The sequence below is a fragment of the Oncorhynchus keta genome, chromosome 8 (assembly GCF_023373465.1).
Source record: "Oncorhynchus keta strain PuntledgeMale-10-30-2019 chromosome 8, Oket_V2, whole genome shotgun sequence".
Classification (NCBI taxonomy): domain Eukaryota; kingdom Metazoa; phylum Chordata; class Actinopteri; order Salmoniformes; family Salmonidae; genus Oncorhynchus; species Oncorhynchus keta.
In genome coordinates, this window is record NC_068428.1 from 14,516,062 (window position 1) to 14,530,221 (window position 14,160).

Below are 14,160 nucleotides of genomic sequence, written 5' to 3' on the forward strand. Positions count from 1 at the left end.
CCAAACTTTTGACTGGGACTATACATCCCTCATTTTCCTCACTGAAACTAAGTGTGCAAGGTTGATTCAAAGTCTTTGAGGTGACCAGGACATGGGTGTGCCCTAACAGGGTGATGAGACAAAGTAGCCAGTGGTGGTTGTAGTTCTGGGGCCTGACCAGTTTGCACAGTTAACTGGTGATTCGGGGCAAGCTGTAGCGACAATGGTATTATCCTTCCCGTATGTCTGGCGGAGTATTGGGGCTTTGAGATGATCCGTTTCTATTTCGCTGTAGGCAATCAGCAGATGCAGCTTGCATACCAACGAGACCCCATTGACTAACAACTGGAATGTTATCCCTACCTGAATGATGCCGGGGATACTCCAGTAGTGGAATGGTTACTTGTCTGGTTGTGAAAGAGCTGTCGTGTTTTTCATGTTAAATGTGGCGTACTCCTGCAGGTCGCGTCCTACATGCTCGGCTTTATATTCATTTGGAAGTCAGGTAGGATGATAGTATGGCCGTTATAGACTGGGGCACGCCCAGCAGGAGATGTGATGAGTAACAGCACCTGTGACGGTGACCTCAGGTTACTTAGAGGTTAGTTCGAGTGTAGCTGGATCATAGACTATGACTGAGAAGCGTTGGTTGTGAGGGACATAGCACAGCTCCACACCCATATACATTTGAAGATGATCCCTGGGCGTCGATGGACAGTCAAAGGTTTGCAGAGGAGGTGGAGATGATCAAGCAACTGTCTCACAGTCAATCCCCAGCCAACATAAACTATCATATATACAGCACATTTTACCATCCCAATGTGCATCTTGTTGAGCCATAAAGGGCATATGTCCTTATAGAGATGTTGGGAATACTGCAGATTCCCAGACCAATGCATGAGTCACACCAGCAGGAAAGACCAATACAGGTGTCAAATGGGCTGGCCAGCCAGGGTTGGTAGCAAAATGGGTACATATGAGGACAATGCACGCCAGAAATTTCCAGACGGCATTTTGGCTATTGAATGGCCTACTGACATGTGGCAGTCTATTTCCATGGTGTCTCTGTCTCTAGTAACTGCCTGGGAAGAGGACTGATTGTGGAGTGGGCTTATCAAGGAGAGTTCTGGGAGGTTAAGGATGGCACTGACGTTGGAGAGGTGCAATTCCTGTGACATATGAAGGCCCAATAAGATGGCATTGACTGTCAGGTTGGGTTGGTTCATTGTAGTGAACACCTGCCTTATGCGCTTGCCGTGTGTGGTTTGCACCTTCACCCATACACCGTGATGACGCCAAGTCAACACTGCAACTCCAGGGCAGACAGCCAGGACGGTGGACATGATTGTCGGGAAGAAGCAATGTGCCGGCTCAACCCAAACACGATAAGAGTGCATCGAACCATTCCAATGTGCATCACAAATGCAGTGATCCAGCAGAATGCCTTGTTGGATTCAGGCAGACATATTGGACTAGCAATTAAACAAAGCTCAATTCTGAATGGTAAGGAGGCGACTTAAAGGAGAACTCCACCCAAAAACGATCTTTTGGTACTTGTTTCATTAGTCCATTGTTGATATGCACTGAGTGTACAAAACATTAGGAACAGCTTCCTAATATTGAGTTGCACCCCCTTTTGCCCTCAGAACAGCCTAAATTTGTTGGGGCATGGACTCTACTAAGGGGCAAAAACGGGCACCACAGTGATGCTGGCCCATGTTGACTCCAATGCTTCCCACAGTTTTGTCAAGTAGGCTGGATATTCTTTGGGTGGTGGACTATTCTTGATTCATACAGAAAACTGATGAGCGTGAAAAACACACATACACAATCCATGTCTCAATTGTCTCAATGCTTAAACATCCTACTTTAACCTGTCTCCTCCCCTTCATCTACAGTACACTGAAGTGGATTTAACAGGGGGCATCAATAAGGGATCATAGCTTTCACCTGGGTTCACCTGGTCAGTCTATGTCATGGAAAGAGCAGGTGTTCCTAAAGTTTTAGACACTCAGTGTAGTACCAAAAGTGTTTTGCGTGTTAGCAATCAGTGCAGCATTTGCATAATATGATGCAAAATGCATCATACCAGCTGTATTTCTGTATTTCGAAAGTTACATATCTTGAAAACTTGATTGCTGACATACAAAAATGGAAATATAGTGTATCAATAATAGACTAATGATGGGGTGGAGTTTTCCCTGCAGGGGCAAGTTATATCACAGTGGGGCAAGTTATATCACAGTGGGGGCAAGTTATATCACAGTGGGGGCAAGTTATATCACAGTGGGGGCAAGTTGTCGAGCTAGGGAGAGGGTGTTTGGATGCCATACTGATTTGGAGTCAAGTCTAGCGGGGCCGTCTAATGTAATTGCAACAGTGGAGGCGAAACATATCAAATCCACAGAGGAACCTTTGACTGGGAAAAAAAAGACCGTTTTCAGTGTCTGAGCCCACTTGCCTTAGAGCTGATAACAACATACACAACATGTTCAACTGTATACAAATTTGAGTAATATCAGTGTTAGCCATTTTAGTAATATCAGTGTTAGCCATTTTAGTAATATCAGTGTTAGCCATTTTAGTAATATCAGTGTTAGCCATTTTAGTAATATCAGTGTTAGCCATTTTAGTAATATCAGTGTTAGCCATTTTGGGTTGCATGAGCATTGTTCTGCACTTTGAGTTTAGGGGGTATTTTCCTTAGAGCCAATTACAATAGCCAGCCATCATAAAAAAAACACGCTTTAATATATGTATATTTGTCAGGCAGGACCATACAGCACTGAGAGCTTGGAAATGTGTAACCTGCTATGGGCCGGTTTACCAGAAACGTATTACCAGACTGAAGTTTTCATTCATCTTAAATATGAATCATTGATATTTCCTGCCGATTATATCTGTGTGTTTACAGGCCTATATTTCCAAACTGTTACGAAAAACTAATAGTGGTGGATGGAATCAGGCGCAGAGAGCAGGGTTCTGTCGTTTATCAAATTTATTACACTGGTGCAACCGAAAAATGATCACGCCAACACACAGGGAGTATATAGGTTGCCAGTCCAAAACAACAGGACAAAATAGACCAGAGAATAAAGATAAGAAAACAAATCACACCATCAAACACAGAGTAACAAAAAACAAGCCCGCACAAAAAACCCAGCGGGCCTAGTGCCCTTAAATACCCTACAAACAAACCCTAATACAAAACAGGTGTACCCAATTAACCACTAACCAACACAAACGGAAAAGGAATCGATGGCAGCTAATAGGCCGGTGACGATGACAGCCGAGCCCCGTCCGAACAGGAAGAGGCACCCTCTTCAGCGAGGTTCGTGACAGTACCCCCCTGACGCGCGGCTCCCGCAGTGCGCCGACCCCGGCCTCGAGGACGACCCGGAGGACGAGGCGCGGGGCGATCCGGGTGGAGGCGGTGGAAATCCCTCAAGAGGGAAGGATCTAAAATGTCCCTCCCCGGTACCCAGCACCTCTCCTCCGGACCGTACCCCTCCCAGTCCACGAGGTACTGCAGACCCCTCACCCGGCGTCTCGAGTCCAGAATAGCTCGTACTGTGTACGCCGGGGACCCCTCGATGTCCAGAGGGGGTGGAGGGACCTCCGGTACCTCATTGTCTTGTAGGGGACCAGCTACCACCGGCTTGAGGTGAGACACATGAAACAAAGGGTTAATGCGATAATAAGAGGGAAGTTGCAATCTATAACAAACCTCGTTTATCCTCCTCAGGACTTTAAATGGCCCCACACACTGCGGCCCCAGCTTCCGGCAGGGCAGGTCGGAGGGGCAGGTTTCGGGTCGAGAGCCAGACCCTGTCCCCTGGTGCGAACACCGGGGCCTCACTGCGGTGGCGGTCAGCGTCTCTCTTCTGCCATTCACTGGCCTGCCTGAGAGAATCCTGGACTGCCCGCCAGGTCTCTCTAGAGCGCTGTACCCACTCCTCCACCTCAGGAGCCTCGGTCTGGCTCTGATGCCACGGAGCCAGGACCGGCTGGTAGCCCAGTACGCATTCGAATGGCGACATATTCGTAGACGAATGCCGAAGAGAGTTCTGGGCCAATTCTGCCCACGGAACGTACCTCGCCCATTCTCCTGGCCGGTCCTGGCAATACGACCTCAGAAACCTACCCACTTCCTGGTTTACTCTCTCCACCTGACCATTACTTTCGGGGTGATAACCAGAGGTAAGGCTGACCGAGATCCCCAGACTCTCCATAAACGCCTTCCAAACCCGGGACGTGAACTGGGGACCCCGATCGGATACGATATCCTCTGGAACCCCATAGTGCCGGAAGACGTGGGTAAATAGAGCCTCTGCAGTCTGTAGGGCCGTAGGAAGACCAGGCAATGGGAGGAGACGGCAGGACTTAGAGAACCAATCCACAAAGACCAGAACGGTAGTGTTCCCCTGAGATGGGGGAAGATCAGTAAGGAAATCTACCGAGAGATGGGACCATGGCCGTTGTGGAACCGGGAGGGGCTGTAACTTCCCTCTAGGAAGGTGCCTAGGAGCCTTACTCTGGGCGCATACCGAACAGGAGGAGACATAGAGCCTCACATCCCTAGCTAAAGTGGGCCACCAGTATTTCCCCCTAAGACCCCGCACTGTCCTAACAATCCCCGGATGACCCGCAGACGGTAGTGTGTGAGCCCACCGAATCAATTTATCACGGACACCAAGCGGTACGTAACTTCGACCAGTTGGACACTGTATAGGCGCAGGTTCAACCCTCAATGCCCGCTCGATGTCCGCGTCCACCTCCCATACCACTGGGGCCACCAGCCGAGAGGCTGGAAGGATGGGAGTGGGTTCGATGGACCGGTCCTCGGTGTCATAGAGACGGGACAGCGCGTCGGCCTTAGTGTTGAGGGAACCTGGTCTGTAAGAGATCGTAAATCTAAAACGTGTAAAGAACATGGCCCACCTAGCCTGACGTGGATTCAGTCTCCTCGCTTCCCGAATATACTCCAGATTACGGTGGTCAGTCCAGATGAGAAACACTGGGTGGCCAGTGTCTCCACACCTTCAGGGCCTTTACCATAGCTAGTAACTCCCAATCCCCCACATCATAGTTCCGCTCTGCCGGACCCAGCTTCTTAGAAAAGAAAGCGCAGGGACGGAGCTTCGGTGGCATGCCCGAGCGCTGAGACAGCACGGCTCCAACTCCAGCCTCGGACGCATCCACCTCCACTATGAATGCTAACGAAGGGTCCGGATGCGCCAACACGGGAGCTCCGGTGAACAGTACCTTCAACTGGTTGAAGGCTCCATCAGCCTCTGCTCACCACCGCAGACGCACCGGTCCCCCCTTCAGCAGTGAGGTAATGGGCGCCACCACTTGACCAAAACCCCGGATAAACCTCAGGTAGTAATTGGCAAACCCTAAAAACCGCTGCACCTCCTTTACCGTGGTCAGAGTCGGCCAATTACGCACGCCGTTAACGTGGTCACACTCCATCATCATCCCCAAGCTGGAAATGCGATAACCCAGGAAGGAAACGGCTGGTTTGGAGAACACACATTTCTCAGCCTTGACGTATAGGTCATGCTCCAGCAGTCGCCCAAGAAACCTGCGCACCAAGGAAACAAGCGCGGCGCGTGTGGTAGAATAAATCAAGATGTCATCAATATAGACTACCACACCCTGCCCGTGCAAGTCCCTAAGAATCTCATCTACAAAGGATTGGAAGACGGCTGGAGCATTCTTCAACCCATACTGCATGACGAGGTACTCATAGTGGCCTGATGTGGTACTAAACCCTGTTTTCCACTCGTCTCCTCCCCGAATACGCACCAGATTATACGCGCTCCTGAGGTCCAGTTTTGTGAAGAAACGCGCTCCGTGGAATGATTCCACCGCCGTAGCGATGAGAGGTAGCGGATAACTAAAACCCACGGTGATCGAATTGAGACCTCGATAATCAATGCACGGACGCAGACCTCCCTCCTTTTTCCTCACAAAAAAGAAACTCGAGGAGACGGGTGACATGGAGGGCCGAATGTACCCCTGTCTCAGAGCTTCCGTGACATATGTCTCCATAGCCAACGTCTCCTCCTGTGACAGTGGGTACACATGACTCCGGGGAAGTGCAGCGTTCTCCTGGAGGTTTATCACGCAATCCCACCGTCAATGAGGTGGTAATTTGGTCGCTTTCTTCTTACTAAAAGCGATAGCCAAATCGGCATATTCTGGGGGAATGCGCACGGTGGAAACCTGGTCTGGACTCTCCACCGTTGTGGCACCGATGGAAACTCCTATACACCTCTCTGAACACTCGTCTGACCACCCCTTAAGAGCCCCCTGTTTCCAGGAAATAACGGGATTGTGAATAGCCAGCCAGGGAACCCCCAACACCACCGGGAACCCAGGTGAATCAATAAGATAGAAACTGATCCTCTCCCTATGATTCCCCTGCGTTACCATGTCCAGCGGAATCGTGGCCTCCCTGACCAGCCCTGACCCTAACGGTCGGCTATCTAAGGAGTGCACGGGGATAGGTGGGTCTATCTGCACTAACGGAATACCCAATTTACGGGCGAGTCCACAATCCATAAAACTCCCAACTGCGCCTGAATCGACTAGCGCCTTATGCTGAAGAGAGGGGAAAAACGCAGGGGAAAAAAATAACAAAAACATGTGACCAACAGGGAGCTCTGAGTGAGTTTGGTGCTTACTCACCTGGGGTGGCCGAGGAGTGTTCCGCCGACCATCTCGACTCCCAGAGGGACTCCTCCAACACCGGTCCGAAGTGTGTCCTCTCCGTCCACAATAGGAGCAGGAGGAGCCCCCTCTGGTCCCCCTAGATGCAGCTCCTCCCAACTCCATCTGAGTGGGAGTGGGAGAGCTGGAAGGTGGAATTAACAGGACCCCTTCTGAACGCCCGCGGGCAGCTAGCAGGTTGTCCAATCGAATAGACCTGTCTATAAGTTCATCCAGGGAGAGAGTTGTGTCTCTGCAAGCTAGCTCCCGGCGGACATCCTCCCGGAGACTAGACCAGTAATGGTCCATCAGGGCCCAGTCATTCCATCCAGCACCAGCAGCTACCCAGCACCAGCAGCTAGGGTCCTAAACTCCCAACGCGAAGTCCTGCGCGCTCCTCATCTCCTGTCTGAGGTGGAACAGTCGCTCACCCGCCGCTTTACCCTCTGGTGGATGATCGAACACAGCTCGGAAACGGCGGGTGAACTCCAGGTAGTTGTCCCGAGCCGAGTCTGGACTGTTCCAGACCGCGTTAGCCCAGTCCAGGGCCTTGCCCGTTAAACAGGAGACGAGGAGGCCCACACTCTCCACACCCGAGGGAGCCGGACGCATGGTAGCCAGGTAGAGCTCTAGCTGGAGCAAAAATCCCTGGCACCCAGCCGCTGCTCCATCGTACTCCCTCTGGGGGGAGAGACGCAGTGCGCTGGACCCAGAAGACGACGTAGGTGGAGTAGGTGTTGAAGGGGGTGTCGGCAGTGGGAGAGCTGAGATAGACGTCGGTAGACCACTCCTCTCCCATCGTTCCATCCTCTCCATCATCTGATCCATCGCCGTACCAATCCGATGGAGGACAGCTGTGTGGTGATGGACGCGCTCCTCCATAGTGGGGAGAGGGGTGGTCGCTGCTCCTGCTGACTCCATTTCTTCGGTGCGGGCTTCTGTTACGAGTGGTGGATGGAATCAGGCGCAGAGAGCAGGGTTCTGTCGTTTATCAAATTTATTACACTGATGCAACCGAAAAATGATCACGCCAACGCACAGGGCGTATATAGGTTGCTAGTCCAAAACAACAGGACAAAATAGACCAGAGAATAAAGATAAGAAAACAAATCACACCATCAAACACAGAGTAACAAAAAACAAGCCCGCACAAAATACCCAGCGGTCCTAGTGCCCTTAAATACCCTACAAACAAACCCTAATACAAAACAGGTGTACCCAATTAACCACTAACCAACACAAACGGAAAAGGAATCGATGGCAGCTAATAGGCCGGTGACGACGACCGCCGAGCCCCGCCCGAACAGGAAGAGGCACCCTCTTCAGCGAGGTTCGTGACACAAACTGCTTTAATGTTTGTTTGTGTATGCAGGGCAGACAATTAACTACTTAGGATACCTAGGATAGGATAAGTAATCCTTCCCCCCTTTAAGATTTAGATGCACTATTGTAAAGTGACTGTTCTACTGGATGTCATAAGGTGAATGCACCAATTTGTAAGTCGCTCTGGATAAGAGCGTCTGCTAAATGACTTAAATGTAAATGTAAATGTACTTGTATTTCACATATTAGAAATATCAGAGCTTGCAATATTGGGTTACATGGGCTTATGTTGCCCCCCTTATGTTGCCCCCCTTCCTTCTCCTCTTCCTCCAGCAAGGTATAATTCTGCACTGTTTGGGGTAAGGGGTTATGTCACAACATAACAGCTTTTGCAGTAAAATATGTTTATACAACCATTCATTCCATTTATGGCTGCTTGAATCCCTCAATCATTATCTTTTAATCTATAGAGCATTTCTGAAAGGTCTGACTGATGGTTATGAAATAGCTTTGTTTGACCAGGTACTCTGAGGCTGTCCATTGTTAGACCATTGAGGGCCACGGGATTCAGGATTGGAAACGGGCAATCAAGGGTGCATCTTGAATGAACACAGAACACTGGCCCATCCTGGATTCGTTTATCTCTCGCCATCAGTTCATGTCCATCCAACTGATTGAGTGTGTGTGTGTTCTTGCTCAGGCGACCAAAGTGTCGGCAGACGGCGAGCAAACAGGTGACGATGCTAATAGAATCCACAAACGAGCTGAAGACCTGGAACTTTTCGTCAAGAACACCCTACTGGCTGCAGAAGGTACTGTGTCTACATTCCTATAAGATTCTCCCATAATAAATAAAAAAATGGTTAAATCTAAATGACTTTCCTGCCATAATGCTAGCTTAGTGTCTGAGAGCAGAGTACTAATTCAGTGTTGTAAAGGCCGGAGGGTCAGGATGTTGAGGGAATTAGTGCCTGGGCTCTGTGATTAGGCGCCTCTGTGCTGTGACATTCTCTCTGGGTTGAAATTGGAAGATGAATCAGTTGATAAAGGGCCTAGTCGCTGTTGCCGTGGAGCCATGTAATATCCTAATTAATAGGGATGGAGGATGGGGTCTGGAGAAGGCGGTATAATCAGAGTGGACTGGCACGTGGTGGCTCCTCACTGTGGGCAACGTGATTAGTGTCAGCAGGGAACATTTCCACACTCTACAGCAGGTGGGACTGGCACTGCCAGATCTATACGGCACACATAGACACACACACACACACACACACACACACACACACACACACACACACACACACACACATACACATACACATACACATACACATACACATACACATGCACATAGACATCAAGCATTTCGCTACACCCGCAATAACTTCTGCTAAATATGTGTATGTGACCAATACAATTTGATGTGATTTACACACGCACGCACACACACACGCACGCACACACACACACACACACACACACACACACACACACACACACACACACACACACACACACACACACACACACACACACACACACACACACACACACACACACACACACACACACACACACATAGAGATACACACACGCACACATAGAGACACACACACACACACACACACACACACACATAGAGACACACACACACATTGAGACACACACACACACACACACACATAGAGACACACACACACACATAGAGACACACACTCACACACACACACACACAAACATGCACCCAAACCTTCACTGAAGCTCAAACACAGTCTCTGACCCTTCACAGGATTGGACTGGTTCAAATGGGCTATTGACATGTCTACTGATTGAGCGCAATGACACACTTAACAGATGCCATCCTCATTTACATTAAAAGTCTTTTCTGAAAGATTTCCAAAAAGCAATGAACACACAGAAAGTCAAATTCACAGAGCATGTCTCACTTAACTTCCCCACAGATTTTCATAAGCACATCGAGCAGCTCGTGAAAGCGGTCAGGAAGAGATTGGATAGTTTTTTTCCCATGCTGATGCATTCGTAAACGAATCAATCTGATGATGCGATCCACGGGAACATTTGTGTTTAATTGCCTTTGAAACATGGTATGTCATTATTCCTCACCGGGCTCCTTTAATAGGTATATATTTTGTCTTTGTAATGCCGTGAAATGTTTATGTTGGAACTCTTCAGGAATGTAAGGAACGCATACAATTACGTCTCATCTTCATCTTTTATTTGATGATCTGTTTTCTAATTAGAACCCAGCCGGAGCAACTTCTCTCCCCGTCTCTTTTGAACTGATTGGGTTTTTGATTTCAAAGACCACATTCATTTGATTAAAGTACATTGTTTTGTCAAGCAGAATTTGAATGTCTTTGAACCTAAAAAGAAGTCTCCAATTGCCATTGAATGGGATGTAAAAAAGTGAAACTTTTCTGCTTTTGTTGTCAGTCACTTTGTTCTGCCTTGCCTTTGAGCCGCTCATCTAATCTGGGCGCTAGCTAGCTGCTTCTGTAGCTCATCCATCTGTGCTCTGAGAACACGCACACAAAGCTTTGGCTGTGCACACATGACACGCATATGAGCATGAGCTCATTGCTAATCGTGGCATCTAGTGTCGGTCAAAAGTAGTACACACTTCCTGTACTAACTAACTGGCCTTTGGGCGGGTTGAGAGGCCAGGGTGGATTCAGCATGGCTCTTTGATGTTAGCAGCCTAGCGAACAGACACACAGCCTTTTCAGATCCCCCCCCCCCTCTCTCTCATCAACGAGGGGGTTCAGCTTGATCTCTCTCCCTCTTTCTCTCTCTTTCTGTTTTTTTCTGTCTGCCTGTGCTGCCCTCCTGCTCTGTCTCTGTCTTTCTGTTTGCCTCTCTACCTGTCTGCCTCTCTACCTGTCTGCCTATCTACCTGTCTGTCTGTCTGTCTGTCTGTCTGTCTGTCTGTCTGTCTGTCTGTCTCTCTGTCTCTCTCTCTGTCTCTCTCTCTGTCTCTCTCTCTCTCTGTCTCTCTCTCTGTCTCTCTCTCTGTCTCTCTCTCTGTCTCTCTCTCTCTGTCTCTGTCTCTGTCTCTGTCTCTGTCTCTCTCTGTCTCTCTCTGTCTCTCTCTGTCTCTCTCTGTCTCTCTCTGTCTCTCTCTGTCTCTCTCTCTCTCTCTCTCTGTCTCTCTGTCTCTCTCTGTCTCTCTCTCTCTCTCTCTCTCTCTGTCTCTCTCTCTCTCTGTCTCCCTCTCTCTCTCTTTCTCTCTCTCTCTCTCTCTTTCTCTCTCTGTATCTCTGCCTGTCTGTCTCTCTCTCTCTCTGTCCGTCTGTCTGTCTCTGTCTCTCTGTCTCTGTCTCTCTCTCTCTCTCTCTGTCTCTCTCTCTCTGTACTTTAACATGTGGTAGTCAGTCTGGATGTCTGCCTCCAACATAATGGTAATCTTCATGGCATGTCAAAGCAGCAGCAGTGTGTTTTGATGAGAGGAGACATGTCTCAAACTCTGTTTGATTTCTACAACACATTCTGTTCTCAGGCTTTCAGCTAGAGGTGACAGTATAGGACACTATCAGGAGATGGAGAATTGGGCCTTATGGCAGTGTGTATGTGCGTGTGTTAAAATGAGAACGGCTTCCCCGTGTCCTCTATCCTCCAGTTCTGAAGGTCAAGGCTAAAGAGCTGAATGAGACTCTGGGCAGTAGGAATGGAGCTCCAGAGAAGAGCCTAAACGAGATGCACCAGGAGATCGAGACCATGTTAGCCGAGCTCCGCAAACGCCAGCTGGGAGGCAAGAAGCACATCTCAGAGGAGGAGCTGGGGTAAGGCCTGACTAGTCAACCTCAGATCACAGATAGCATGAGAGATGTCTAGCTATTATGGTCCACACAGGGATGGAACCATCCAGTCATACGTACACATGTTATACACCACTGAATGACTCCTGTGTCATATTTCTAGGAAGGCATCCCCTGCATTTCCTGGGTCATCATAATCTCAGCTAAATGAATGCTTTCATATCCTAGTAAACAGAGAGGCGATCCCTTTAAAAACATACTGGTATTCTGTACCAACTTTCACATGTGCGTTTTGTTTCTCCATTTTTTTATATTCCAGAAATAATCTTCAGCAAATCTCAGCGGAATAAATAAAGTTTACTTTTCTTATGCAAAATCTTAATGAACTAATTAAAAGTGGCCTGAGGTGGGTGATAGGGATATTATTCTAATCCAACCATCTTCCTTCTGGCTGAGGTCTGGAAGAGTCACGCAAGAAGAAAGAGTGACATCTAGTGGCTGGTCTGATCCTGCGTCAGGAGAAGAAGACCGAAAGGAGAGACAAAGAATATCTTACCTCCTTCTCACACCATACAGTGCTCTGATGTGTTCTCCCCCTCTTCCTGTCCCTTTCCCAATCGCCCTCTCTCTCTCTCTCTCTCTCTCTCTCTCTCTCTCTCTCTCTCTCTCTCTCTCTTTATCTCTGTCTATTTTTCTCTAAACGCTTCTCTCTCTCTCTCTCTCTCTTAATCTCGGTCTATTTTTCTCTAAACGCTTCTCTCTCTCTCTCTCTTAATCTCGGTCTATTTTTCTCTAAACGCTTCTCTCTCTCTCATCCTCTGTCTATTTTTCTCTCCAGACTGGCGGAGGCCCTGTACCAGAAGGTGAAGCGTCTCTTCGGGGACCCACACCAGGCCACGGAGGACCTGAAGGCAGAGGTGACAGAGAAGATGGGTGACCACCGGGCCAAGCTGGATGACGCCCAGGCCCTGATGAAGGACGCCCAGGGGAAGAGCAGGGAGGCTGGGGCCCTGTCCGGACAGAACCAGCGGAACCTCACCACCCTGGAAGTCAGCAGCCTGGTCACACATAGATACACATACTAACTATCCCATAGCGATGTATGCACCATCACTCACAACGTGGGTGGTTGTTTCTGTAAAGTTACTGGAGCTGACTGTTCTTGTCTGTCTGTTTGCAGAGGAAGAGGGATGCTGTGAGCTCAGTGAAGAAAGGAACTGAAGACGTGCTGGCAGACGGAGAGCGCATTCTGGCTGAAGCTAATGGTCTCTCAGACAGCATCAATAAGGAGATTGAGGTATACACACTCTTTTGCTCACACACGTATCCCAACTCCAATTAGGCCTGTCAAGCCCATTGTGGAAGGAAGACACACCTTTACTCTGTTGGGTTGCTGTTGTGATGTCAGACAGATGTAGCCTGCAGCACTATTGGACTTTACTGTAGACCTTTCTTCTGTCCAGGACTTCATTTGTACATCTGCACGTCCAACCTGCATCAACGAGGGGGTTCAGCTTGATCTCTCTCCCTCTTTCTCTCTCTTTCTGTTTTCTTCTGTCTGCCTGTGCTGCCCTCCTGCTCTGTCCATCTGTCTTTCTGTCTTCCCCTCTCCCTCTCTCTCTCTCTCTCTCTGTCTCTCTCTGTGTGTGTGTGTAGGATCTGGAGGAGATGGAGCATGAGCTGGGTCCTCTCCATGAGCAGCTGGACTACAGGGTGAGCCGTCTGACCCAGGGCCTGAGTGGCAACACCCTGACTGACCTGCTGCAGGACGCTGAGAACCACGCTGCTGAGCTCAACGAGTCCTCAAACATACTGGACCGGTACAGACAGACAGACATACCCAGGCAGACACAGAGGCTGGATCACAGACCGTGTATTGGCTGGTGTCCTAACCAAGTCTCTTGCTGTCTCCTCATAGCATCCTGGCGGAAGCCAAGAACCTGTCCTTTAATGCCACGGCAGCGTTCAACGCGTACAGCAACATCAAGGACTTCATCGAGGAGGCTGACAAGGAGGCAAAGCAGGCCAGGGCACGTGGGACAGAGGCCCTTCAGCTGGTGAGATCTGTGAGTGTGTGTGTGAGTGTGTGCGTGCGTGCGTGCGTGCGTGCGTGCGTGCAAGGACTCGAAGAGGACCTCTCTCTCTAATGTGCTGAGCAGCAGAGATTTGGCATTTAAACGTTTTGCATTTCCTTATTCATTTCCATTTGTAACGCTGGAGAGATCAAAGTTCCAGCACTGTCGTCCTTATGATCATGACTCTGCCTCTTGCAGCAGCAGCCAGCAGAAGTGGCGACAAACCTGTTCGCCCTCTCTTTCTTCTTCCCTTCTTCTCTCTGAAAGAGAGAGGGAGAGGCTCAGCTGGC

General features: G+C 49.2%; 1 protein-coding gene across 7 annotated transcripts in view; it reads left to right on the top strand.

Moving 5' to 3' along the window:
* lama2 (laminin, alpha 2) overlaps positions 1-14,160 on the top strand; it is a 148,982-nt gene that overhangs the window by 115,657 nt on the left and 19,165 nt on the right. For all 7 annotated transcript variants that reach the window (XM_052523521.1, XM_052523523.1, XM_052523522.1 and 4 more), the window contains 6 exons: positions 8,720-8,831; positions 11,657-11,819; positions 12,634-12,844; positions 12,976-13,092; positions 13,452-13,615; positions 13,714-13,852. In XM_052523521.1, coding sequence (XP_052379481.1) covers positions 8,720-8,831; positions 11,657-11,819; positions 12,634-12,844; positions 12,976-13,092; positions 13,452-13,615; positions 13,714-13,852 — 906 coding nt within the window. The remainder of the gene's footprint in view (positions 1-8,719; positions 8,832-11,656; positions 11,820-12,633; positions 12,845-12,975; positions 13,093-13,451; positions 13,616-13,713; positions 13,853-14,160) is intronic.